The sequence below is a fragment of the Cornus florida genome, unplaced genomic scaffold, assembly GCF_030987335.1.
Source record: "Cornus florida cultivar Cherokee Brave unplaced genomic scaffold, ASM3098733v1 CherokeeBrave_3.0.0_Hap2_Chr07, whole genome shotgun sequence".
Taxonomy (NCBI): domain Eukaryota; kingdom Viridiplantae; phylum Streptophyta; class Magnoliopsida; order Cornales; family Cornaceae; genus Cornus; species Cornus florida.
The window spans coordinates 43,546,855-43,570,540 of record NW_026775577.1 but is presented as its reverse complement, the minus strand read 5'-3'; the positions used below and the strand labels follow the sequence as shown (position 1 = coordinate 43,570,540).

Here is a 23,686-nt window from a genome sequence, read left to right as displayed (position 1 = left end):
TGCCCCCAAGACGTTAATATTACGACCGGCGCCGGCCTCCTGCCCGGCGAAGTCTTATTCACAAACCTTCAACTGAATGTTGTTAGGTTCCCTCTGCACCCTTTCTTTAGTTACGTCTTCAACAGATTGGGGATATCCCCTCTGCAGGCCAACCCCAACTTCTTTAGGATCATATCTGTTATGCTCTTATTGATGCGTGACAGAAATCTGGACCTTGACCTCATAGACCTCCTTCTGTGCTATAAGGTCAGTAAGATCCGTACTAACGAGCCCTTCTACCACCTCTACCCGTTCGAGAAGATGTCCATATGCACTGACACAATAAAATCTGAAAAGGGTTGGAGGGATAGCATAGTGGGTATTAGTGGGGCTTGGTCTTCGCCGGCTGCAGAGGATTACCCAATCCCGAGCGCCTTTGGTGTCTGCTCTGTCTCTTCCTATAAAAAATTCAAATCCCATAAACACGACTGCCCCTGTGAAACATGCGTTCCTCGTTTTTGCACTTACTTATGCCGCTCCCTGGGAATACCTTGTGATGACTTGAGCTACAGTGTTTGCAGGGATAGGATTAACTACTTGAAGAGATACGTTCTGAACGATATTCCTTCCTGCTCAGATCTCCTCACTTCAGACAACCTCTTTGCGCTCTCATCACTCGGCTACAATATGAGCAGACTGCAGATTCCCTCTTTTGGCAGGAGGAAAAATACTCCCCCAGTCATTCCTGCTGCTGGGGCGACCTCCTCTCCAGCGTCGGCTTCTTCTTCAGCCACCATATCTGACACTGTCCCGAGCGCAGTGGCTACTAACCCTGCTGCCAGCGCCCCTGCGGCCAACCAGAACGCGCCCTCCCCAGCTACCATAGCTCCTGCTGCTGCGGGGGGCGGTCGGGACAAAGAGCGAGGCAAAAGGCCTCATCCTGACAGTGAGATCGACCCTGAGGAGGAGCCTCTTATTAGAAGGACCCGAGTCTCTGGGCCGGGTACTCTCTTGCACCGAGCGATCAGAGCTCCTTCTCACTCTGGGCCTCCTGCAGCTGGTGGCTCTGCTTCTGCTTCAGGCCCCCCTTCTATCCCCAGCTTGCCGCCATGGGCCCCTCGGTACACTCGAACGGATGGGACGTTCGTGAAACCGAACGAGACCATGCTGAAGGATGGCCAGACCGCTATGGCCTACTACAGGAGCATGTGGACTCCGAAGGACATTGAGGCGGCAAAGGGCCTTTCCCAGAAGGACGTGTTCAGTCGCTTTCCCCAATCTGCTATGGAGGTGACTTTTATTTTCTAACTCATGAATTCTCTTATATTACTTGGTCTTGCCTTCTCCCGTTCTGACTATTGGTTTAACCGTTCTTATTGTGCACCTATGCAGACATTGTTTGGGATGATGGCCATGCAGAAGCAGGTGGAAATGGGGAACGCCAGGGCCCGAAAGTATTCTGACAGCCTGGAGGTGGCTAATAAAGAGAACGACCTCCTTGCCATGAAGAATACCGAGGTGCTGGTTCGGCTTGACAAAGCCGAGCAAGAGAGAGATGTCCTGAAAAAGGAGAATGATTCCCTTCAGGATGAGAAGGACGCCCTCCAGCTCGAGAAGAGCGTCTGGCAGACTGAGCAGGAATCACTCAGAGAAGAGAAGGCAGAACTCCAACGTCTTCTAGCTGATGAACAGTCTGCTCGGATGGCTTTTGAAAAAAGAGCTCTGGACGAGCGTACCGCTCTGATCGACGCTATCAGCAGAGTGGGTGGTGGGATGCTGGCCCTTCATGCTCGGTTCTCCAGGGTCGGTGCTCTTCGGTATGCTCAAGGATTCCGGGAAGGCTTCGCCGACCGGGTTCCGGATGAGGGACAGACCAGCTCCACTCCGGATGAGGTAGACAAGGATCTGGGGATCGAGCCTCTGGGGGTCTATGTCGACCCAGAACCCACCGAAGCGGAGCGTATATTTGATGAGTGCCAGGACATCGCATCCTCAAGGATCATCACAGCTCCTCCTACCGCTCTGCCACTGACCGCTCCCCATTCGTCAACCGTGGCTCCCTCTGTAGCCACTGCTGACGCTGAACCCCAGCCGAACGACTCAGTTATTCACCTGGATTCCCCACCTCATGAAGGTGAGGTGGCTGATGGGGCCGAGGAGGCGAGTCGGCAGGACCAGGATGCTGTTGGTACTGAGGCGTCTAGCTAGGGCTCCTTCGAATTCTTCCAGTTCATATCTTCTTGTAATGATGGACACCTCTCTTTTGTAAACTAAATGTTCAATATTAATGAAATGGCCGAACTCTTTTTCTCTATGTGTTGTGCTCTGTTCAGCTTATCTTCAGTACATATATATCTTTTCTCTCTTTTTCTTTTTACATTAGTTTTGCTGTGTGTTTGTACGGCAAGTGCCTGGCGCTCGGCTAGAATGCCACTTGCCACTTGGCTTTAAATTTTTAGCAAGTGTCTGGCGTTCGGCTTATAGTGCCAGCTGCCACTTATCTTGCTTAAGTGCCTGGCGCTCGGCTAGAATGCCACTTGCCACTTGGCTTTAAATTTTTAGCAAGTGTCTGGCGTTCGGCTTATAGTGCCAGCTGCCACTTATCTTGCTTAAGTGCCTGGCGCTCGGCTAGAATGCCACTTGCCACTTGGCTTTAAATTTTTAGCAAGTGTCTGGCGTTCGGCTTATAGTGCCAGCTGCCACTTATCTTGCTTAAGTGCCTGGCGCTCGGCTAGAATGCCACTTGCCACTTGGCTTTAAATTTTTAGCAAGTGTCTGGCGTTCGGCTTATAGTGCCAGCTGCCACTTATCTTGCTTAAGTGCCTGGCGCTCGGCTAGAATGCCACTTGCCACTTGGCTTTAAATTTTTAGCAAGTGTCTGGCGTTCGGCTTATAGTGCCAGCTGCCACTTATCTTGCTTAAGTGCCTGGCGCTCGGCTAGAATGCCACTTGCCACTTGGCTTTAAATTTTTAGCAAGTGTCTGGCGTTCGGCTTATAGTGCCAGCTGCCACTTATCTTGCTTAAGTGCCTGGCGCTCGGCTAGAATGCCACTTGCCACTTGGCTCTAAATTTTCATAGTAGACCATTGGAAAAGAAAATTCTTCTCTTCTTTTTTGTAAATTCCGGTAACTTGCTCATTCATATGTATTTGATTAACAACAAATAACATCCAATTAAAACCAGAACTTAGCTTCTATTGATAGTACCTCTTCAGAGACGTGGCGTTCCAGGGCTTGCTGACCAACTTTCCCGCCATGGTTTCCAACGTATATGCCCCTTTGCCAATGACTTCTGCAATTCTGTATGGGCCTTCCCAGGGTGGCATCATTTTTTTGACCATCCCCACCTTTCTTTTCAGAACCAGATCGCCCGGGGCAAAATCCCTGTGTTTTACTCTCTTATTGTGACTATTCGCCAGCACTTGCTGATACGATGCTAGCCTTATAGCCGCTGCGTCCCTCCTTTCGTCTATCATGTCGAGGTTCAATCTTAACATCTTGTCGTTCTGATCTCGACTCCATGCTAAGCTTCTGATAGTGGGGACTAAATGCTCAACCGGTATAACTGCTTCGGTACCATACGCCATCGCGAACGGGCTCTCCCCAGTCGGCCGCCTTGGGGTGGTTCTGTAAGCCCATAGAACGTTCGGGAGTTCATCCAACCACTTCCCCTTATGATCTTCCAGCTTCTTCTTAATGCAGGCGAAAATGGTTCTGTTTGTGATTTCTGCTTGTCCGTTAGCCTGAGGATGACTTACTGCAGCCAACTTCTGGTTGATTCCATACTCCTCCAGCAGCTTTCTTACTTGCCTGCTGTCGAGGTTTGTGCCATTGTCCATGACTATTGTTCTGGGAACACCGAAGCGGCAGATAATGTTGTTCCAGATAAATCGTCTCACCTGAGTCTGAGTCACGCTAGGATACGGTTCTGCCTCCACCCATTTAGTGAAATAATCCGTGGCCAGTAACACATACTTGTTCTGAGCTCTTGCAGTTGGCAGAGGACCGACCACATCCATCCCCCATTGCGCGAAAGGCCACGGCGAGGCCATTACGTGCAATTCTTCAGGTGGTTGGTGGATCATTGGTCCATATCGTTGGCACTTATCGCACCTTCGAGAGAACTCCTCCGCATCTCTTGACATGTTTGGCCAAAAATACCCTTGTGTCATTGCTTTATGCGCTAACGATCTTCCCCCAGAATGATTGCCACACACACCCTCATGAATAGCTCGCAATACCTGCTGCGATTCCGCGGGGGTGACACATTTCAAGTACGGGCCAGAATAGGACCTTCTGTACAGCTGGTTCCGCACGATGGCGTACTTGGCAGCATTCTTTTTGAGTTTCCTAGCTTCATCCCTTTGCATAGGCAAAATGCCATCTCGAATATAGGTAATGATTGGGTCAATCCAACTCGGTTCATACGGTATGACGTTGACTTGCCAAGGGTCCGAGACCATCGGTTCTTCGAAAATGGACGGCTGGGTCACTATTCCCGCTGGAATCACCCTCGCCAATGTTTCACCGCAACTTGAAGCACTGCATGCTAAACGGTCTGCATCTGCATTCTGTTCCCTCGGCAACTGTATGAATTCAATCTTTGTAAAGTCCTTGGCTCTACGCAGAACGGCAGAACGGTATGCCCCCATCATGTCATCCTTGGTTGCGTACTCACCATTTACCTGCCGAACAATCAGCTGCGAGTCACTATACACTGTCAAACTTTTGATCTGTAGCTCTTTGGCCAACTTTAATCCATTTAGCAACGCCTCGTATTCCGCTTCATTATTGGTGGCTCGGAACTCAAGTCTGAGTGCTTGGCTCAAGGAAGTACCCTCTGGGGTTTGCAGTTTGATCCCAATCCCAGCCCCCGTCTGGTTAGAGGAGCCATCCACAAAAAGTTTCCAAGAGCCGCTTCTAAGGTCCTCTTCCGTATCTTCGGCATCACATTCTAGTAGGAAATCGGCCACCGCTTGCCCTTTAATAGCTGTTCTCGGCTCGTACGTTATGTCAAATGAACTCAACTCTATGGCCCACTTTGTCATTCTGCCCGAGAGCTCTGGCTTGTGCATGAGCGTTCTGATTGGGAAAGTTGTTAGAACAGCTATGGGGTGGGATTCAAAATAATGCCTTAACTTTCTTTTTGCATTTACAAGTGCAAGTACCACCCGTTCGGCCTTTGAGTATCTTTTTTCTGCCTCCATCAGTGTTTTGCTTACATAAAATACTGGGTATTGCACCCCTTCCTTGCAACGAATCAGAACGGCACTCGTCGCGACACCAGATACTCCAAGATATAGAAATAACTTTTCTTCCGGTTCTGGGGCTGACAGGACTGGCGGATTCTGCATATATTGCTTCAAATGAGTCAATGCCTGTCGTTGCTCATCCCCCCAGACTTGCCTTCCATGGCTCCGAATCGTGTCAAAGAATGGTTTGCAGTGGTCTGACAACTTTGAAATAAATCGACTTAATGCAGCTATTCGTCCTGTTAGGGCTTGCACCTCTCTGATCGTCTTTGGCTCGGCATTCTTAATCAAAGCCTCTGCTTGAGCGGGGCTAACTTCGATGCCCCTGCGGTTGACCACGTGTCCCAGAAACTGCCCGGAACTTACACCGAACGAGCACTTGGTCGGATTGAGCCTCATCCCATATCGCTTTAGTACATCAAATACCTCTTGCAGATGCCTCAGATGATCATCCTTTTTCCTACTTTTCACCACCATGTCATCAATGTAGGCTTCGACAATCTTACCCATTTGATTCTTAAAAACTTTGCTGACAAGTCGTTGATAAGTTGCTCCCGCATTCTTTAATCCAAAAGGCATAACCTTGTAGCAGTACGTTCCTCGCTCGGTGACAAAAGAAGTTTTTTCTTCATCTGCGGGGTCCATAGGAATCTGATTATAACCTGAATATGCGTCCAGAAAGGTTAAACGCTCATACCCCGTGGTGGCATCCACCATTTGATCAATCTTAGGCAACGGGAAACTGTCCTTCGGGCAGGCTTTGTTTAAATTGGTGAAATCAATGCATACGCGCCATTTCCCATTTTTCTTCTGCACCACAACGACGTTGGACAACCACTCAGGGTAGTGCACCTCTCTGATAAATCCCGCATCAAGCAGCCTATCAACTTCTTCCGTTATGATCTGATTACGTTCTGGAGCAAATCTTCGCTGCTTCTGTTTCACTGGTTTGAAATTAGGATTGACATTCAGGGAATGACAGGAGACGGAAGGACTAATTCCAGGCATGTCGAGATGACTCCATGCAAATACGTCGACATTGTGGGATAAGAAATCCACTAGCTCTTGCTGCTCTTCTCTGGTCAGTCTTATACCCACTCTGGTAGTTCGTTCTGGCCTGGACTGATCGATCTGCACATCTAGAAGGGGCTCCTCGGTCAAGTCGGCTGACTCCTCCACCCTATTCTGCTCGAGTGGAGGTTCCTGTAATTGCTATCTGGGGCTTGTCGACCGGACGGGCGCCTTTCCCTTCCCTGCATGCTTTAGTGTGACGGAATAACACTCTTTGGCTGCGACCTGATCCCCCCGAATGTCTATCACTTTATCTCCATCGGGCCCGAGGCACCTCATGACCTGATGCAGAGTTGAGGGTACACCTCGGACTCTGTGAATCCATCCTCTTCCCATCAGGAGATTATACGAGGGGTGAATTTCCACAACCACAAAAGTTTCCATAAGAGCTCGCTCTGCAGCTTGAACTTCTACTTCCACCATCCCGACGGGTTCCACCCTCTTCCCATCGAACCCTAATAAGGGATTTCCGGTGGGCTTGAGCCTCTCTGGTTTAATGTCGAGCCTGTCAAACGTGTCCCTCGGCATAACATTCGCACTGCTCCCAGGATCGATCAGAACTCTGCGCACCAAGCACTCTGCCACTGTCAAACTGACTACCAACGGGTCGTCATGAGGCAGTTGGACACGCTGCAGGTCTGTCCAGTCGAACTTTATCTGCATTGACGGGCTCTGTTGGTGTAGAGTGGTCACATTGCCGACCCTTTTCTTCATCTGCGCCTGCCGCAGGCGCACTCGTAGCAGCTCATCTGGCTCTTCACTAGGCTCGGGTCGACCATGGATAGCATTGATTATACGAACTGGTTGCGAATTGTGGGAGCTTTGTTTATGACTCCTTTTTATTTGTTCCCCTGGTCGGTTCTGCTCCATCGCCGAGCCTTGAACATAACTCGCAAACTCCCCTCTAGCTATCAACATCTCCACTTGCCTCCTCAGGTTCCTGCATTCGTTAGTCTGATGTCCGAAATCAGAATGAAAAGCACAATGTTTAGTTTGATCCCTCTGTTCGAGGGGTTGTCTAATTGGCAGTGGTGGATGAAACTTGTCCTTGTTCTCCTGATATAACCTCGCCAGAGTGACCTTCAGCGGAGTAATCAACTCTTCCTCCCTGGACCTTTTTTCGGCCTTCCAAGTGGTCTGACGTTGCGGCTGAGCCTGCTTCTGCCTGATCTTTGCCTTGGACTTTTCCTCGGTCGACACAAGCGACGTTGTCCGAGCATTAGCTGCCTCCTCTTCTTCGAGGCGCACAAAGCCATCGGCTCTCTCATTGAGTTCATCCATGGTAGCTGGCGTATTCACTACCAGACTGGTGTGAAACGGAGTTCCGCGTGTCATGGCTAACTTGAAGGCTTGAACTGCCGTAGAAGGATGGCATTCGATTACCATACTCTTAGTGAGATTAAACCTGGTAAGAAAGGCCTGGAGCCGTTCATCCTTGTGTTGCCGCATCGTGAACAGGCTCGAGATGTCCTTCGGCGGGCGTTTGTTCCCATAGTACTGGCTTATGAACCGATCGCACAGGTCCCTGAAACTGCCAATGGAGCTCCTAGGCAAGTTTTTGAACCAGCTGAGCGCCGGTCCGGCCAAACTTGTAGGGAAGCATTTGCACATTAAAGAGTCGTTTTCCGTATTCAGGGCCATTTTCAACTGGATATGATACACATGATCGATCGGATCGGTTGTTCCGTCAAACAGAATAAAGACTGGCATAGCAAACTTCCTTGGATGCGGCGCATTCAAGATCTCGTCGGTGAATGGTGAATCCACCGTCCGAGCTGCGGATCGGAGAGCTTCATTCTCTCTCTGGAGTCCGGCGGTAGCTCTGTGAGTTACGGTTCTGCCCTCCGAACCGTGATGAGTGACAGTAACCATGGAGGGCCGGTAAGACGGATCGAACGACCGTTCCTCTATGAACTCTCTCTGCCAAGGCGACGCTACTCGACGGCGATCTACCTCCATCACTTCCTCTCGGTCAAACCTTTCCCGCTGCGGATCAACGTGAGTCGAGCCTTCGTGATCTTCAACTCGACGAACATTTGGCGGCGAATTGTCCATCATCCTTTCATCACGGTGGTGAGCTGACTGATTGTTCTCGTTCTGATCGCCTTGATGCGCGATACTAGATGGAACACCTCCTTCTCCGACCGGAAGCGGATGCGAGACTGCGGGTATCTGCCGATGCTGCAATCCAGCTTTCAATTCTGCATTTTCTTTTCTGAGAGCTTCAATCAAATTCATCAACTCTTCAAGCTTTGTTTGCTGGACAGCCTCCATCGGATTGGAGCTTTCACCTATCATTATTCCCGAACGGAGTAAAGGCATTAATCTCAAGTTCGCGAGTAGATCTAAGCTTCGTGAGTAGGAATTTTTAGATCTGGCTTCTAATTCTCCGAATTATGCTCACTGTTTACAAGATCTGAATTGCCTGGACTCTAAATCCGTCAGATCCTGTCACAATCGAGCAACTCGCGGTTGCGTAGATCTGAAGTCACTCCTGCCAAAGCTTCAAGAATCGTAATTCCTCCAGAGTAGGTCACAATCGCTCAGATCTGGATTCAAATCCGCAAGATCGAGTCTCGATCAACCGAATTGGTTTGAATCCATTCGATACTCCTCATTGATCAACCAAACTTTTTTGCGTTTCCCACAGACGGCGCCAATTGAAGATGCAAGAAACTCCTTCTATTCTTTCTCTCTCTAGAATTCTTACACCTCAACCCGAATCAAGATCCCCCTCCTCCTCATTCCAACTCCTATTTATAGATACTTACCAGATATTTACAAGATATTTACAAGATATTTACTAATTGCTGGACCTGGGCCTTTTCCTCAGTAAGCCCTGGTCACTCTTAATGGGCTTTCTCCCGCTCGGCCCATATGGCAGTGTCTTTTTATGGGCTGACCCAGCTGTTCGGACTGAAGGTTGTGTTTCGCGAGTCGGACCTGGCCCATGTCATCCAGGGCCTCCTCAATGCACTATTGTTATAATAATATAAATGATTTTTGGTTCTATCCTAAAGCTCTTAGGACTTGGAACCCCCCACATTTATAAGTATTTCTGTTAAGATGAGTGACTCGTAACAAATTTCATCTATGAATAATATCTCCCCACAACTTTGGGATAATCCTAAAATTTCATCTCTAATGTATTTATTATGATTTTTCAACTATGAAAGTACCATATATTAAATACTTCACCTCATCTACCTTTTCAAGGTTCTATATTCGCTTCTCAACAAGCATATATAACAGTCTCTAGTGCATATGTACTCACTTTATCTTTAGCATATTCTTATAATAATTCACTGACATTACCGTGAATTAATGCTAAAGATATTAATTACAATGGGCTCTAATTAATATTTGCTTTTACATCTTTTATATTTATAAATTGAGTTATTCATGTTTAGGTTCATGTTAAGTCAGTCATATTAACATGTTATAACCTTTCATGTGTCACACATCATATAACTCAATCATTTAAGCAAATAATTATCTTATTATTTAAGCTTTGGATACAATCACCACAAAGTGAGCACTCACTTCTCAGCTATCATTACTAGTTAAAAGTGAGTTCTTAACTATCATTACTAGCTTAGATTAAGTACACTCTTCTCACATCTCACTACTAGGTTATGATGAGCACCCACTTTTCAGCTATTACCGCTAGCTTGAAGTTAAGTTTGTTTAGCTATCAATTCTAGTAGTTCATAGCTTTAGTACACACTTATCTAAGTAGTCTACCTTAGTAGTAGAATAATTTGTTTTGAAGAATATTCTTCAAAAACTACTACTTTACAAATAGTATTATTCCCTCCTAAATGAGCAGATATAATAAATAGCTCAAATAGCTTATGGCTAAAATAGCTACTCATCACCCTCGTGTTTTTTACTACCAAGTTGAGAGCTAGAACCAACTAACAGATTTTCCATCTTCTTCTTAGGTTCTGTGCACCTCATTAATCATTTTAGCTTATAGCTAAGCTACCTTGTTTGCAACTCAGTAACATTTTAGCTTTTAGCTAAATTGTACATTAGAGCTAACTAGTTTGATTTAGCTTGTCTCAGTGTACTAGCTTAGTGTATCTATTACATTTTCCATTAAACTCTTTAGAGTTATCGAAAAATCTTTTCTTATTTAGCCCATTCACAGTTATACGTGTCTTAGACACTAGTATGGATCTTTCTCCCTTGACTATTGGAAGAATCGACATACTTAGACTAATCAATTTTTGTCTGTTGTATTAAATACACAAACCAGTCATGAACTCATACAAAATTAATAATATCACACATTAAATAAGCTATATTGTAAAATTAAATTACTATGTACACTAAGTAATTCAACTACATATCTCAATATTATAATCTCAAATAATAAACTTTTGTAAAAATAATATTAAACTTGCATAACAATATAGTTTCATATTATATCACATGATTAATTATATCACATAATTAATTTAAGAAAAAAGATTTGTGGCTCATTCTCCAATAAACATACTAGAAAATTAGGACCAAAAGATGTAGACGTTCTAGCCTACAAGAAAATGATATGCACTGATGTTATAACCTATCAAAGGTTTTATGTAACGATCCACTCCATCACATAGTATGATATTGTCCACTTTGGGATCAAGCCCGCACGATTTTGTTATTGGGTTTTATCTCAAAATGTCTCGTACCAATTGGAGATAATACCACTACATAAAATCACTTTACCTTTCCCTTACGTAGGTGATGTGGGACTGTGCACCTGTAACTTACTCAATGTGATAACATGTCAATACCTCTTGCACCCGCCCACGGCACACCCACCCACAAGGTTGCCACATTATAGGTCTCACTTTAACTTTCTTAGGAGAAAGTACAACCTTAGTTAAACACCCGCACATTTTTAAGAATTTATAGGAAGGTTTTCGACTTTTCCATAATTCATATGGTGTCACATTCATTTTCTTTAGAGGTATTTTATTGAGTAAAATAATTTGCAACAAGCAGAACTTCCCTCCACAAATTCTGAGTTAAACCAGAACTTATCAATATAGCATTCATCATTTCTTCGTGAATGATATCATATTCTAAACAAATATCAGCACATAATGTTTTGTATTCACAAATTCTCAACCTCACTTTTGTAATGTTTAAACATTTCTAAGGTTTATCTTTACTTCGTAGCAAATATACATAACAGTATTTTGTGCAACTATTGATAAAAGTAACAAAGTACCTTTTTTCACCTCTAGTTGGCAAATGTTTAAGGTAATGTCATATACTTCATAATATCATATTACAAAATTAAAATAATTCAACCAATATTGAATTATATATATATATAAATAATTCAATAGTCTATTTATATAACATGCTTCAATTTCATATAATATTGAATATATCAATATTTAGCATATTATCATATAATAATGTATAAAACATTATTTTATTATATCTCAACTATTAGTATGATATCTACTTATTTATATCTTAAATAGAAGCATATAATAAAATCTACCCAATGAACGAGTCTGTCTTAAGATTGATGGTAAAATATATACTTCATATGACATTTAAGATATAACAAACCTTATACTAATATGTCATGAGATAATTAACAATATGCTAAGAAATCATTAATTAAATATGTAACTCTACATTTAATTAAATATGCAAAATAAATTAATGAAATAATAATTATAAATAAAGAACCTAGACCGAGGCTAGTATTGGATACTATGTCCTTAAGACAGATTCGCCCCGCTATGGTGCTAACGGACTTAGTGGCGTCTATCTCCCAGGATACAACGGTCTACATCCACCAGTAGCAGCACTACAAACTCGTGGATACGGCGAACCTTCTCCGTGTAATACTCTCTCTGACTCAAAAATTCATCTATGCTATATAAATGCTGAATTGGGTGTAATTCGAATCAAATGGTTCGGACCAATCTTAATATGGCTCGATGAAATTGGATTAAGGTCTAAGTGGTTCAGACCACTTAACCTATAGTTTGAACCCATTTGAGTTGGGTTCAAGTCTAGAGAAGGAGATAGAAGAAAATGAAAATGAACAACTTGCAAATGATCCAAAGAGGCGTATTTATAGAAACAGAAATGCCTTTTCGGATTGGGTGTATCTCTTCTTTATTGGACACAACCATTGCAATAGGTTGCAATGGTTCACATGGTGTCTGTTCACCACTAGACACATCTATTCCAATAGGTTGCAATGGTTCACATAGTGTCTGGTCACCAATAGACACATCCATTCCAATAGGATGCAATGTGCCTTTTCGAGTGAGTGCAACCATGGGTTATGATGGTTTGGAAAAAAGTGTAACCCTTTAGAAAAACTAAAATATGGTTTTTTAATTTAAAAGGTGTAACCTTTTAGAACAACTAAAAAGTAGTTTTTTTAATTCAAAAAACCAATCACCCAAAAAACTCACCCATTTGTGAAACCCATTTAAATAAGCCCAGCCTAAAATTAGGCCCAATCCAAAATTCCAAAAAAGAATAATCTGGACTTTACAATTAGGCCCAAGCCCAAGCCCAAGCCCAAGCCCAAGCCCAAATCCTAAACTCAGCTTATTTAAATTTCAATTTGTTTCAACATTTTTTTCATGTGGGACAAACACTTCCCACATTTTGCATACCCATTTAAGCTTATTAAAACACCACATTTTGGAGCTAATTTCTCATTCAACCGAAAACGGATTTGAGAAAATAAATATACCACGTTCATCTCCTTACGGAGAGAAATGCGCTTGTCTAGATATCCGCAAAAAATTATTAGCGGAATCTATTCCAAATCTCATCCAAAGTTTATGTTTTTAATGCCCCTGTTTCCAACACTATATAAACTTGTGTCTTATAATTTAATCTTTTATAAACTATAAACTATTTAGTAATTTGGTTGATTAAAACTTATATATATATATATATATATATATATATATATATATTTAATATTTATTATTTTATTGAGTATTATTAATAATTTAAATAATATATATATATTTTTTGTATATAGGTCATTAAACGGGTTACACGTGTAACCCGTTTAATACACAGGTCCTCTTAGTGTTGAGAGTTCTTGACATGATTATTAAACGGGTCGTGTTCGGATTGAGCTATTTAGTATAATAACCTTAAGTTAATTGACACGACACGATTACAACTCGCGAATACGAATTACCACCCTTAGTCCCCAATGGGTAACAGTTGTATTATATAGTACCCCAAGAGTAGCAGTTGTTAAATACCCTTGGCTAATCATAATATCTCGTTAATAACTTCTTGAATTAAAGAGGTGCCCCTCAAGGATATATCGTTACACCAATAGACATCAATTTGCCTAAAAATAATTATCAAGTTTTTAAGAGTTGGCGGACCTAAACAAGTTTAGGTCCAAACCCATTATGATACACTAGCCACCCGACCCGATCCGAGCTTGGGCTTTGACTTTGTTATAAATCTAAGGGTGAATTGCAAAAAAATCCCCTTGACTATTACCCATTTGCAAAAAACTCCCCTTGTGAATGTTTTTGACAAGAAATCCCCCTCAACTATGAGGGAGGGTGATTTAACTTACCTTCGTTTAACAATTTTGTGAAGCAATTTTTTCTGTCCAAATTACCCTTCAGGTCAATTTCCCTATCCCTGTCTCTGCTTGATGACTTGTGGGCTCTTATTTCCGCTATGGCTGCAATGTTGCTTCCTCAAAGACTCACGGGTATCATTTCTTCTGTCCCTCTTCTCTTCTCTGAAGGTCTCTCTGCAGTTTCAAGGATTTGACAAAATCATTTAAATTGTATAAATGCAAAACTGAGAAGAGTTGCATATGTGAGAAAACACTATCAATCTCCTACACTTGTTTTATACATTTGATAAAGTTTTTGAGTTCATAACATTAATTGCATGTAATGCAGAATCATTGTCATGGTTCAACAGTCGGTTTCGATGGAGAAACTTGGAGAACAACAAACCCAATCCAATTCACTAAGGACAGCCAAATTTATCACAATTATGTAGCTAAATTCAAACACCTTTGTGATTGTAAAAGAGATTAATCAGTTTACCAGATCAGAAATGATATCCAAAACCGTCATCACCATTAGATTCTGCTTACCAGTGGCATAGCCAGAAATTTTGTTATGTGGGGGCAATCTTTAATAGCAATAATATATGTAAAAAATTTAAAATATTAATTCATAATATTTGTATTCAGTACATTCGATTTTTCAGATTATTCATTGCTGTTTCAAAATTGAGTTCATTCAATTAAATGTACTAAAAAAAATCATATTCATTGAATCAAGAATAAGATATAAAAAAGAAAATAATACAATTACCTAACTGTTCTAATATATCATATATGTGAAAAAAATAAAAACACAAACTAAAATTTAAAAGAACAAGAAGCCCTAAAATAATTTTGATAGTAATAATTAATAATTTTTCTAATTAAAATTATAATATCAAATAATAATAAATTTAGAAGGTAAAAAAAAAAAAAAAAAAAAAAAAATCAAATTACCTGTCTGCCAGACAGATCCGCTTGCTTTGTTTGAATTGTGTAAAATGTGGAAGATGAAGATGTGATATAAATAATCCATTTGTTTATTGTAAAGTCAAAAAGTATGATAAAATATCTTGATGCATTTTTTTTTTTTTTGGAAAGTGGTAAAGAATATAATATTATGGGAAAGTGAAAAAAAAAATATCATATTTTTTTGGAAACTATAAATTGATAGATATATTATACTATATATTTACAATTGTGTCACGATTGTATTCCTCTCGAGAATGGGCTTTTTCTTATATATATATATATATATATATATATATATATATATATTATGTGTGCAATGTCAATTTTAGAGAGAGCAACAATACAAATATAAAAATATTTCCATATAAAATTTTTAAAAATTAAAAGTTCAGTAGAGACAGTTCACTTGTCCCTATGTGGCTACGTCATTGCTGCTTACCCTTAACCTAAAAAAAATAAAAGATTATTTCTAAAAATTGTAAAATTTATTTTTATAAACCGACACAACCCAACTGCTTTTATTGTTCAATGAGTAGAACTTGGAGATGCTTTTATTGTTGAACATCATTACTTTGTTAGTTTTTAACAGGAATAAAATGATGTTGATGCTTTAGGCACCGAGCTTATGCATCTACTCCCAAGAACAGTCTCCACAAACAGAGTACTAGCATCATATAAAGAACATGATAACCTCTATTCTTTTGCCTTTTTCCTTAATTCATGACCAACAAAAATAAATAAACAAACCATAAGAGCAAATTGTTGAAAAGCAATAACTTCCTGAAAAAAAAATTATCTCACAAAATTGTTAAACGGAGGTAAGTTAAATCACCCCCTCCTCATAGTGGAGGGGTTTTTTTTGCTAAAAACATTCACAAGGGAGGTTTATTGCAAATGAGTAATAGTCAAGGAGGTTTTTTGCAATTCGCTCTAAAACTAATTATTCTTTTTAAACCTAATAATTATTAGGGGACTGGGCTTATTGGGCTTCAAGTTGTGTGGGTTAAAATGACTTGGGTTGATCCAGAATTATTTCAAAACCCATATAAAATTGAGGTTAGCCCAGCCACCCAATCCAAGCTTAGCCCAATCACCCGACCCAGTCTGGGCTTCGGCTTTTGCTTTGTTCTAAAACTAATTATTCTTTTTAAACAGAATAATTATAAGTGGACTGGGCTTATTGGGCTTCTAGTTGTGTGGGTTAAAATGCCTTGGGTTAATCCAAAATATTTCAAAACCCACATAGAATTCGGGTTAGCCCACAATATCAAAACGGTTAAAACCAAATTAAATGGGAAATGACTCGTGGTGCATGGGTTGTCTCTGTTTGTGTTATAGGCTGTTTAGTTTGGTAACAAATCAATAGTAATTGGCTATGTGTATCCTCCATCACAATCCTCACTCACATACAACTAAATGATGTACTCGTGAACATTGAGAGTCAAAAGTAAAGTCAATTTTATAACTCGATCGGACACGTTTTGACACTAAAATTTATCAATTGCAATATTCTATTTCTCAGAGGAGAAAAGCAAACGTAGAACAAATGAGAAGAGATTAAAAAATAACGTTGGGTTCAACTAATGTCATCTAAAGCTAAAGCATGGTAAACTAGTCTAATAAATTATTAGTAATTTTCCATATGCTTTAACTTCATCTTTGAGCCCATGTGCTCTTTGCAGGACTTGAAATGAGTGTACTTCAATTGTGCATTGAAGATCACAAAATGCTCAGTTTCGTGATGGAGTAAGATTAGGTTGGATTTATCTTTATGTTGCATATATGATATTCTTCAATCTTTATATGCTAGAAAGGCACCAAAAAAAATTAGTTAACGATGAGCATTTGAATTGATGCAGAACACAATAGTTCTGCTACAACAATCACGAGCAAACCACACACAAAATAAAAAGAACAATTAAAAACATAAAACATGCACCACATAAAACACATTTATGTAGTTTGGCTTATAACCTACGTCGGTATATCCTGAATATCACTTAATAGTACTATAGGTTATCAAGCACTCAACACATTACCTCTGTTTCACTTTCTATTTCAGTTTTCAGTGTTCTTTCTATCCCATAGTACAAATCCAAGTATTCTTATATACCGGTTTACAACACAGACTAAATTTTGGGTCTACAACCTGCAAAACAAAAATGGGTGAAAGAAATTTTCGGGTCACAACTCGACAAAATCATAATTGGGTCAAAAACACATCCACACACAAAACTTAATAATTGGGTCAAAATTGGATCCCAGCACAACTCCGCAAGTTCATTCACCCTCCCTCTCATATCATAATTGCAAATTTCGCCAAGTAACAGAATAATTTGAATAAAAAACAAGAGAGAGAAATAAGTTTCCCTCGAACAAGAGATTATTTGAACCACAATTCCATATACATGAAAAGCTCATGACTTCATGATCATAATATCCCGTAGTAATATTTTCCTTAAAACATTCATCAAAGTGCTTAAATATTTCAAGTATTTTACATCCTGTCAAATTTAAATTTCGTGTTTGCAATTATGATGCATATACTTCTTGTTCCTCTGGTTAATCCAATCTAAGTGATTGATAATTATTTTAGTGAAGTCATTTTTCTATCCCACTTTATGGGTAGACAAATCACAAAACTCATTCTGCTAGGGTTGAATTGAAGAGTTGGAGCAGCGATTCCTATTACACAATGCACATTTCTTTCTTTCTTACCTTTTTCTTATTATTAGTTTTTTTCTTTTTTTGAATGTTTCTTCTTGACGTTGCTTTCTATTCTACTTCATAGATGGCAATCTACTACAATTTATTTTTTTCTTATACAATAAAAAAGTGATATTTTGTATGTAGAGATTCTTATAAAACGTGTAATCACCGACTATTGTTATATATGAATGTTCTAATCACATGAATGTTACAATGTTTATTTAAATAGCATGATAAATTAAATAACAATTTTTGCATGATATATAAATAGCATGAAGAATTAAACAACTATTTTTGCATGAAAAACCAGTTTTGCATGATACATGAATACATGTACATATAAACATAAGGCATTCTTACAATTTTTTTATAATCAATGCATGCACTTTATGCTCTTCTTATATTGTGCTTGAAATATGGAGAAAACTTAGATAATCCATGTATGTTTTTTACAATTTCAAGTCATGGAGGCTATTGGTAACTTAGAATTTATTGGACAAATAGTTATTTTAGGGTCAAACAACAAATACATATATGGACTGACCACCAAACTACAATTCATCTCAGGCACTAACTGAGAGAAAGATGAATAGAGTTGTAGCATCTCATGGACTGGTTGTGGATGGAGGTGGTGAGAGGAATGGAATTGTTGGCATTGTAGTTTGCACTCACTACCAAAATACAATGCTCAATTTGGGATAAAGATGTTATTTTCTTCCTAATTAAGAACTCAACAACAATCGTCTCTTCCTTTTCAGTATGTCTCGTGTCTTTTGTTTAGCATCCTATCCGGTAAGTGAGGTTGTATTTTTTTTTTTGAATTTTTCTTCTTGACGTTGCTTTCTTTTCTACTTCATAGATGGCAATATCTACTCCAATATTTTTTTTCTTTTACAATGGAAAAGTGATATTTTGGCTTTCTCAGTTTTATGTAGAAATTCTTATAAAATGCGTAATCACCAACTGTTGGATTGAATATTTATGCACCACCACTCACCCTTGGGAAGGATCTTGGTCCTATGGAATCCAAGATCAGTTGATGTTCAAGTCCTACAATGCTCAAGACAGGCCATACACTGTTATGTCACCATATTGAGATGCAGGTCTACTTTCTACACATCCTTCATCTATGGAGCTAATGAAGCCACAGAGAGGGAGAGTCTTTGGGATGACATTGTCAAGCATTCATCTACTTTCTTTTCCTCACCTTGGATCCTCGGTGGTGACTTTAATATTATCAAATCCTCATATGAGGACCATGGTGGTTCAAGGAATACAACTAGACCAATGCTAGCTGGATTTCAGACGTTGTCTCCACTCATCCAATCTTGAAGATCTTCATTTCTCTGGTGTCCTCCACTCTTGGTCTAACAAGAGTCCTGGTGTCTTCAATATATCCAGGAAGTTAGATAGAGTTCTCATTAATGACTTTTGGAATCACTCATATCCTATGTCCCATTGCACTTTCCTCCCTCCAGGTATTTCAGATCACAGTCGACCCATGATTCTTAACCTTGGCAATCCTATGCCACTGAGAAGAGTCCCATTCAGGTTCTTTAATTCCTGGAGTGATCATGAGGACTTTCTTCCATTAGTTCATTCCCACTGGAGCAAACATATTGATGGCCATATTATGTTCCAAGTGGTCTCTAAATTGAAGAGCCTCAAGCAACCACTAAGATCGAAGTTCTCAAAATGCTTAAGTGTAATCCAGATTGAAGTCAAGAATGCTAAAGAATCCCTTTCAAGCTGCCAGCTTGCTCTTGATAATGCACCAGATGATTCCTCATTGAGAGCCCAAGAAAAGCAACTGCTATCAACATACAAAAATCTTAAACTCATAGAAGAGAAGCTTTGTAGGCAGAAATTAAAAGTGTTATGGCTTAAAGATGGCGACTCCAATACCTCAAGATTCAACAGGAATAAGATTTCATCCATTTCCACTACCAATGGTGTACTACTTGACACTAAATCAGCCTTCAAGAATGAAATTGTCTCCCACTTTCATGCTTGCGTTGGTATGAATCCATATATCTCCCCAGGTATGGATCAACTACATTTATTCATCCAACCTTCATCCTTCTCTGATGCTCTATGCTCCATACCTACTGCGGAAGAAATTCAGCAATGTATGTTCTCTCTCAGTGTGATAAAGCCTCGGGGCCTGATGGTTATAATGTTTTCTTCTTTAAGAAAGCATGGGCAATCATTGGGCATGATGTTACACAGGCAATTCATCAGTTTTTTACACTGGAAAACTGCTAAGTGAGGTTAACTCAACCTACATCTCCCTTGATCCTAAAGTCCCAAATCCATCTACCATCAATGAATTACAGACCAATATCATATTATTCTATCATCTACAAGTGCATTTCAAAGCTACTTGTAAATAAGCTCAAGCCGACATTGCCTCACATCATTGATCATAGTCAATTTGCATTCATTCATGGAAGATAAATTGATGATAGCATTCTACTTGCCCAAGAGCTCCTTAATGGCTACCATAGGCATACTTCCTCCTTACGTTGTGCTCTCAAAATCGATCTCAAGAAAGCATTTGACTCAGTATCATGGGACTACCTATTTGATTCCATGAAATTATTTGGGTTTCCCACTCTGTTCATCAACTGGATTCAAACTTGTGTATCCACACCCTTATTTACAATTTCTATCAATGGTGAATTCAATGGCTACTTTAAAAGTGTCAAAGGGTTGAGACAAGGTGACCCCTTGTTACCTTTTCTCTTTGTGATTGTTATGCAGGTCTTCTCACTCATCATCAACAAGGTCACTACTAACATGTCATTCAAATTTCACTAAAAATGGAAGCAGTTGAGGCTAACCCACCTTATCTTCGCTGATGATCTTATGGTCTTCTCACATGCCAACATTCCATCAATTAAAATAATCAAGGATGCTATTGAGACATTATCTGCCCTTTCTGGCCTCTTCATCAACCACAACAAGAGTTAAGTCTTCATCACTGGAGTCAGTGAATAGTTGGAAGCTAATATTTTATCCATTCTTGAATTTCAAAAAGGGGAGCTACCCGTGAGGTATGTTGGAGTCCCATTGGTCACCTCCATGCTCAGAGCTTTGGATTGTAGGACTCTTATTGATAAGATCACCTCTAGAATCTCACACTGGACTAGCAAAGATCTCTCATTTATTGGTAGGATGCAACTTATTAGAGTTATACTGTTCTCTACTCATCTTTACTGGAGCTCTAAGTTCATCCTACCAATGAGTATCATTCACGAAATAGACTGCATCTTTAGATCATTCCTCTAGACTGGTCCTATTATCAAGAAAATAAGGTCAAAGGTAACATGGGATACCTGTTGCCTCCCTCGAAGAACGAGTGGTCTTGGCATCCCCAATTTAGCCTCATAGAACGAAGTGGCAGTCATAAAACATTTCTGGCATATCATCAATTCTAAGAAGATGTTTTGGGTCCAATGGGTTAACACCTTCTTGCTTAAGGGGAGAAGCATTTAGGATATAAAAATCCCTGGGTAGTGCTCTTGGAACTGGAGGAGACTCCTCGACCTAAGAGTATCAATTAAGCCTCTTGTTAAACTTCAACTGGGTAATGGAAGGAATACATTTTTTTGGTTTGACAACTGGTGCAGCCTAGGCCCTTGCATCAACTTATCTCTCCACAACAAATCATTGACTCAAGCTTTGATAGCAAGACAAAGCTAAGCTCCTTCATGGCTACCTCTGCGTGGTCCTTTCCATCTGCCATCACTAACATACTTCCGCAATTGCTCACTACACCATTACCATCTCTATGTTCATAAAGTCAAGATAAAGTTATATGGCTCCCTTCTTCCACTGGGGTGTTCTCAATTGCTTAAACAATGAAGTTCAACAACCGGCATCTGCCTAGCCTACCATGGACTCACCTGGTTTGGACTAAACAATCAATCTCGAAGCATTCTTTCATCCTTTGGGTTGCTATACAGCAAAAATTACCAACCTTGAATAGAAGGTGTATGGCTTACCTCAATTACACCTTATGTTTCCTTTGCAATAACCAATTGGAGTCCCACGACCACCTGTTTTTCAAGTGTGATTATACAAAGCCCTTGTGGTCTTTTATTCAATCACGGTGCGGGTTCCATATTCATCTTTCCTCTTGGATGGATCTAATTTCCTAGGCATCCTATCATTGGAGATGCAATTCGGGTTTTTACAGCAACTCAATTTCAAAATTGGCTCTAGCATCACTGGTTTATAGTATTTGGATAGAGCGTAATCGGAGAATTTTTAAGAAAAAATCACTCACCCAAAATTCATCGCTTCACCAAACGCTAGAGACAATCAGATTGAAACTCATATCTACAACCATCTCCAATTCTGTGAATGCCAGACGTGTCATAGATGAATGGGAGCATCCTCCCTCAGCTATCAGACCACCGGCCAATCTTCCTGATCAACGGATTCGAGGAGAGAGCATCTTCTCCATAGACATTACTTTGTGTTGTGTCTGTTGGGAAATGTGCTAGTTTAAAAAACTTTTTGAGGAATTTTGATTCATAGATCTTGATTCATCACATAGAGACAAGTTTTATGCAAAAATAAAATATGATGTATCATTCAATTAATAAATTGAATACTTACATCAAAGGTCTGAGTAAACCTTTAATTCTTTCCTCTAAAGTGAATGTTCTCACTTATTGTAGATCCCTTAGCAAGATGCCTTCTCCTTGGATCTCCATCTTCTTGGTAATTATTTTGCCTTTAGGAATCACTCATAAGCCTCCATGAATGACCTTGGAAAACTAAGCTTGTGGGAGCCTCCATTAGATGAGAACATAAACCCTAATTTTCTAGAGAGAGAAAATATATTCCCTTTTCCTTCTCATCAAAATCACACCCAAAATATACATAGACCATGTATATTTATAGGCAACATAAAGATAAAGAAAAAGAAACAACAAATCCTTCTCAATCTCTAATTCACATGTCTTAAATCTAATACGATTCCAATATCAAGTTGGGCTATGAGTGAGAATCCATTGGGCCTATTATTTTATTGGTTATAATGAATTAATATTGGCCCGGTTCATGGACCCAATTCAATTAATTTATAAATTAATTTCTACTCCACTAAAGAAATTAATTGAACTCCAATTAAATAATAAATAACCTCTAAGTCAATGTTGCACTTTGACCCCTCTATGCATAATTAGTTGTCGGATAAATAAAGCCATCAATCCGACTACTTAATTAATATATTTATTTTGGTACCATTGATTATTTCTGGCTTGATCACAATAAAACACTTGTTTGACAAAAATAATAATTTAAATAAATAAATATATAATAAATCAATGATGCAAATATTGAAAATATAACCCTTTAACTATTAATTACATAACTATCCAAAGTGTCGGTCTAAGGATCCCGAAGAATCCAGCGAACGAATCAAAGTAATTATTAATTAATAAAAGAGTCTATATTTTTCTCATGCTTAAGAGTCAAATGTCATGATGGTGATAGGGAGTAATTGCATACGACGGCTCTTGCAATATATTTCAACCTAACGCGGATCCAGTTTAAGTCTTAATTAATTATGAGTCCATCCATAATTACCGACTATGAACAATTTATGATTACTATTTATATTCATGTATTGATCACCATTACATACATATATAAATATCTCTTGTAATCAAGTGGATACTATCAATTCTATAATGAATCGAAACATAATACATTAAATTCACCAATTGTATAAAACATAAATATTTCAGAAACATCAGGAACATATGTCACTATAATCCAGATAGAAATTTGTTATGCCAGGGCATATAAATCCCAACAGCTCCCACTTGCCCTCATAGACAATTCAAATTACATCTAACTCCAATGTTATCTAGATGACGATTAAAATTATTGATCAATGACACCTTTATTAATAGATCAATAAAGTTGTGTTCCAATGCAATGTTCTAGCCACAAGTACATTTTCTTACCAAACAATATCTTATAGAACATGATATTTCCTCTCAGTGTATCTTGTTCCTCTATGGAACCTTGGGTCATTGGTTTGGACTACTTCTGCACTATTGTCGCAAAATAGCTCGATAGGCAGGCTAGTATGCTCCACAACCTC

General features: G+C 39.8%; 1 protein-coding gene across 1 annotated transcript; it reads left to right on the top strand.

The window, feature by feature from the left end:
- Positions 1–348: 348 nt before the first annotated feature.
- Positions 349–22,073, top strand: LOC132316635 (uncharacterized). The gene is made up of 6 exons (XM_059815107.1): positions 349–1,269; positions 1,372–2,139; positions 19,277–19,604; positions 19,688–19,791; positions 20,326–20,349; positions 21,726–22,073. The coding sequence occupies exons 1-6, from the start codon at positions 667–669 to the stop codon at positions 22,071–22,073; spliced, it is 2,175 nt and encodes a 724-aa protein (XP_059671090.1). The 5' UTR covers positions 349–666.
- Positions 22,074–23,686: the final 1,613 nt, after the last annotated feature.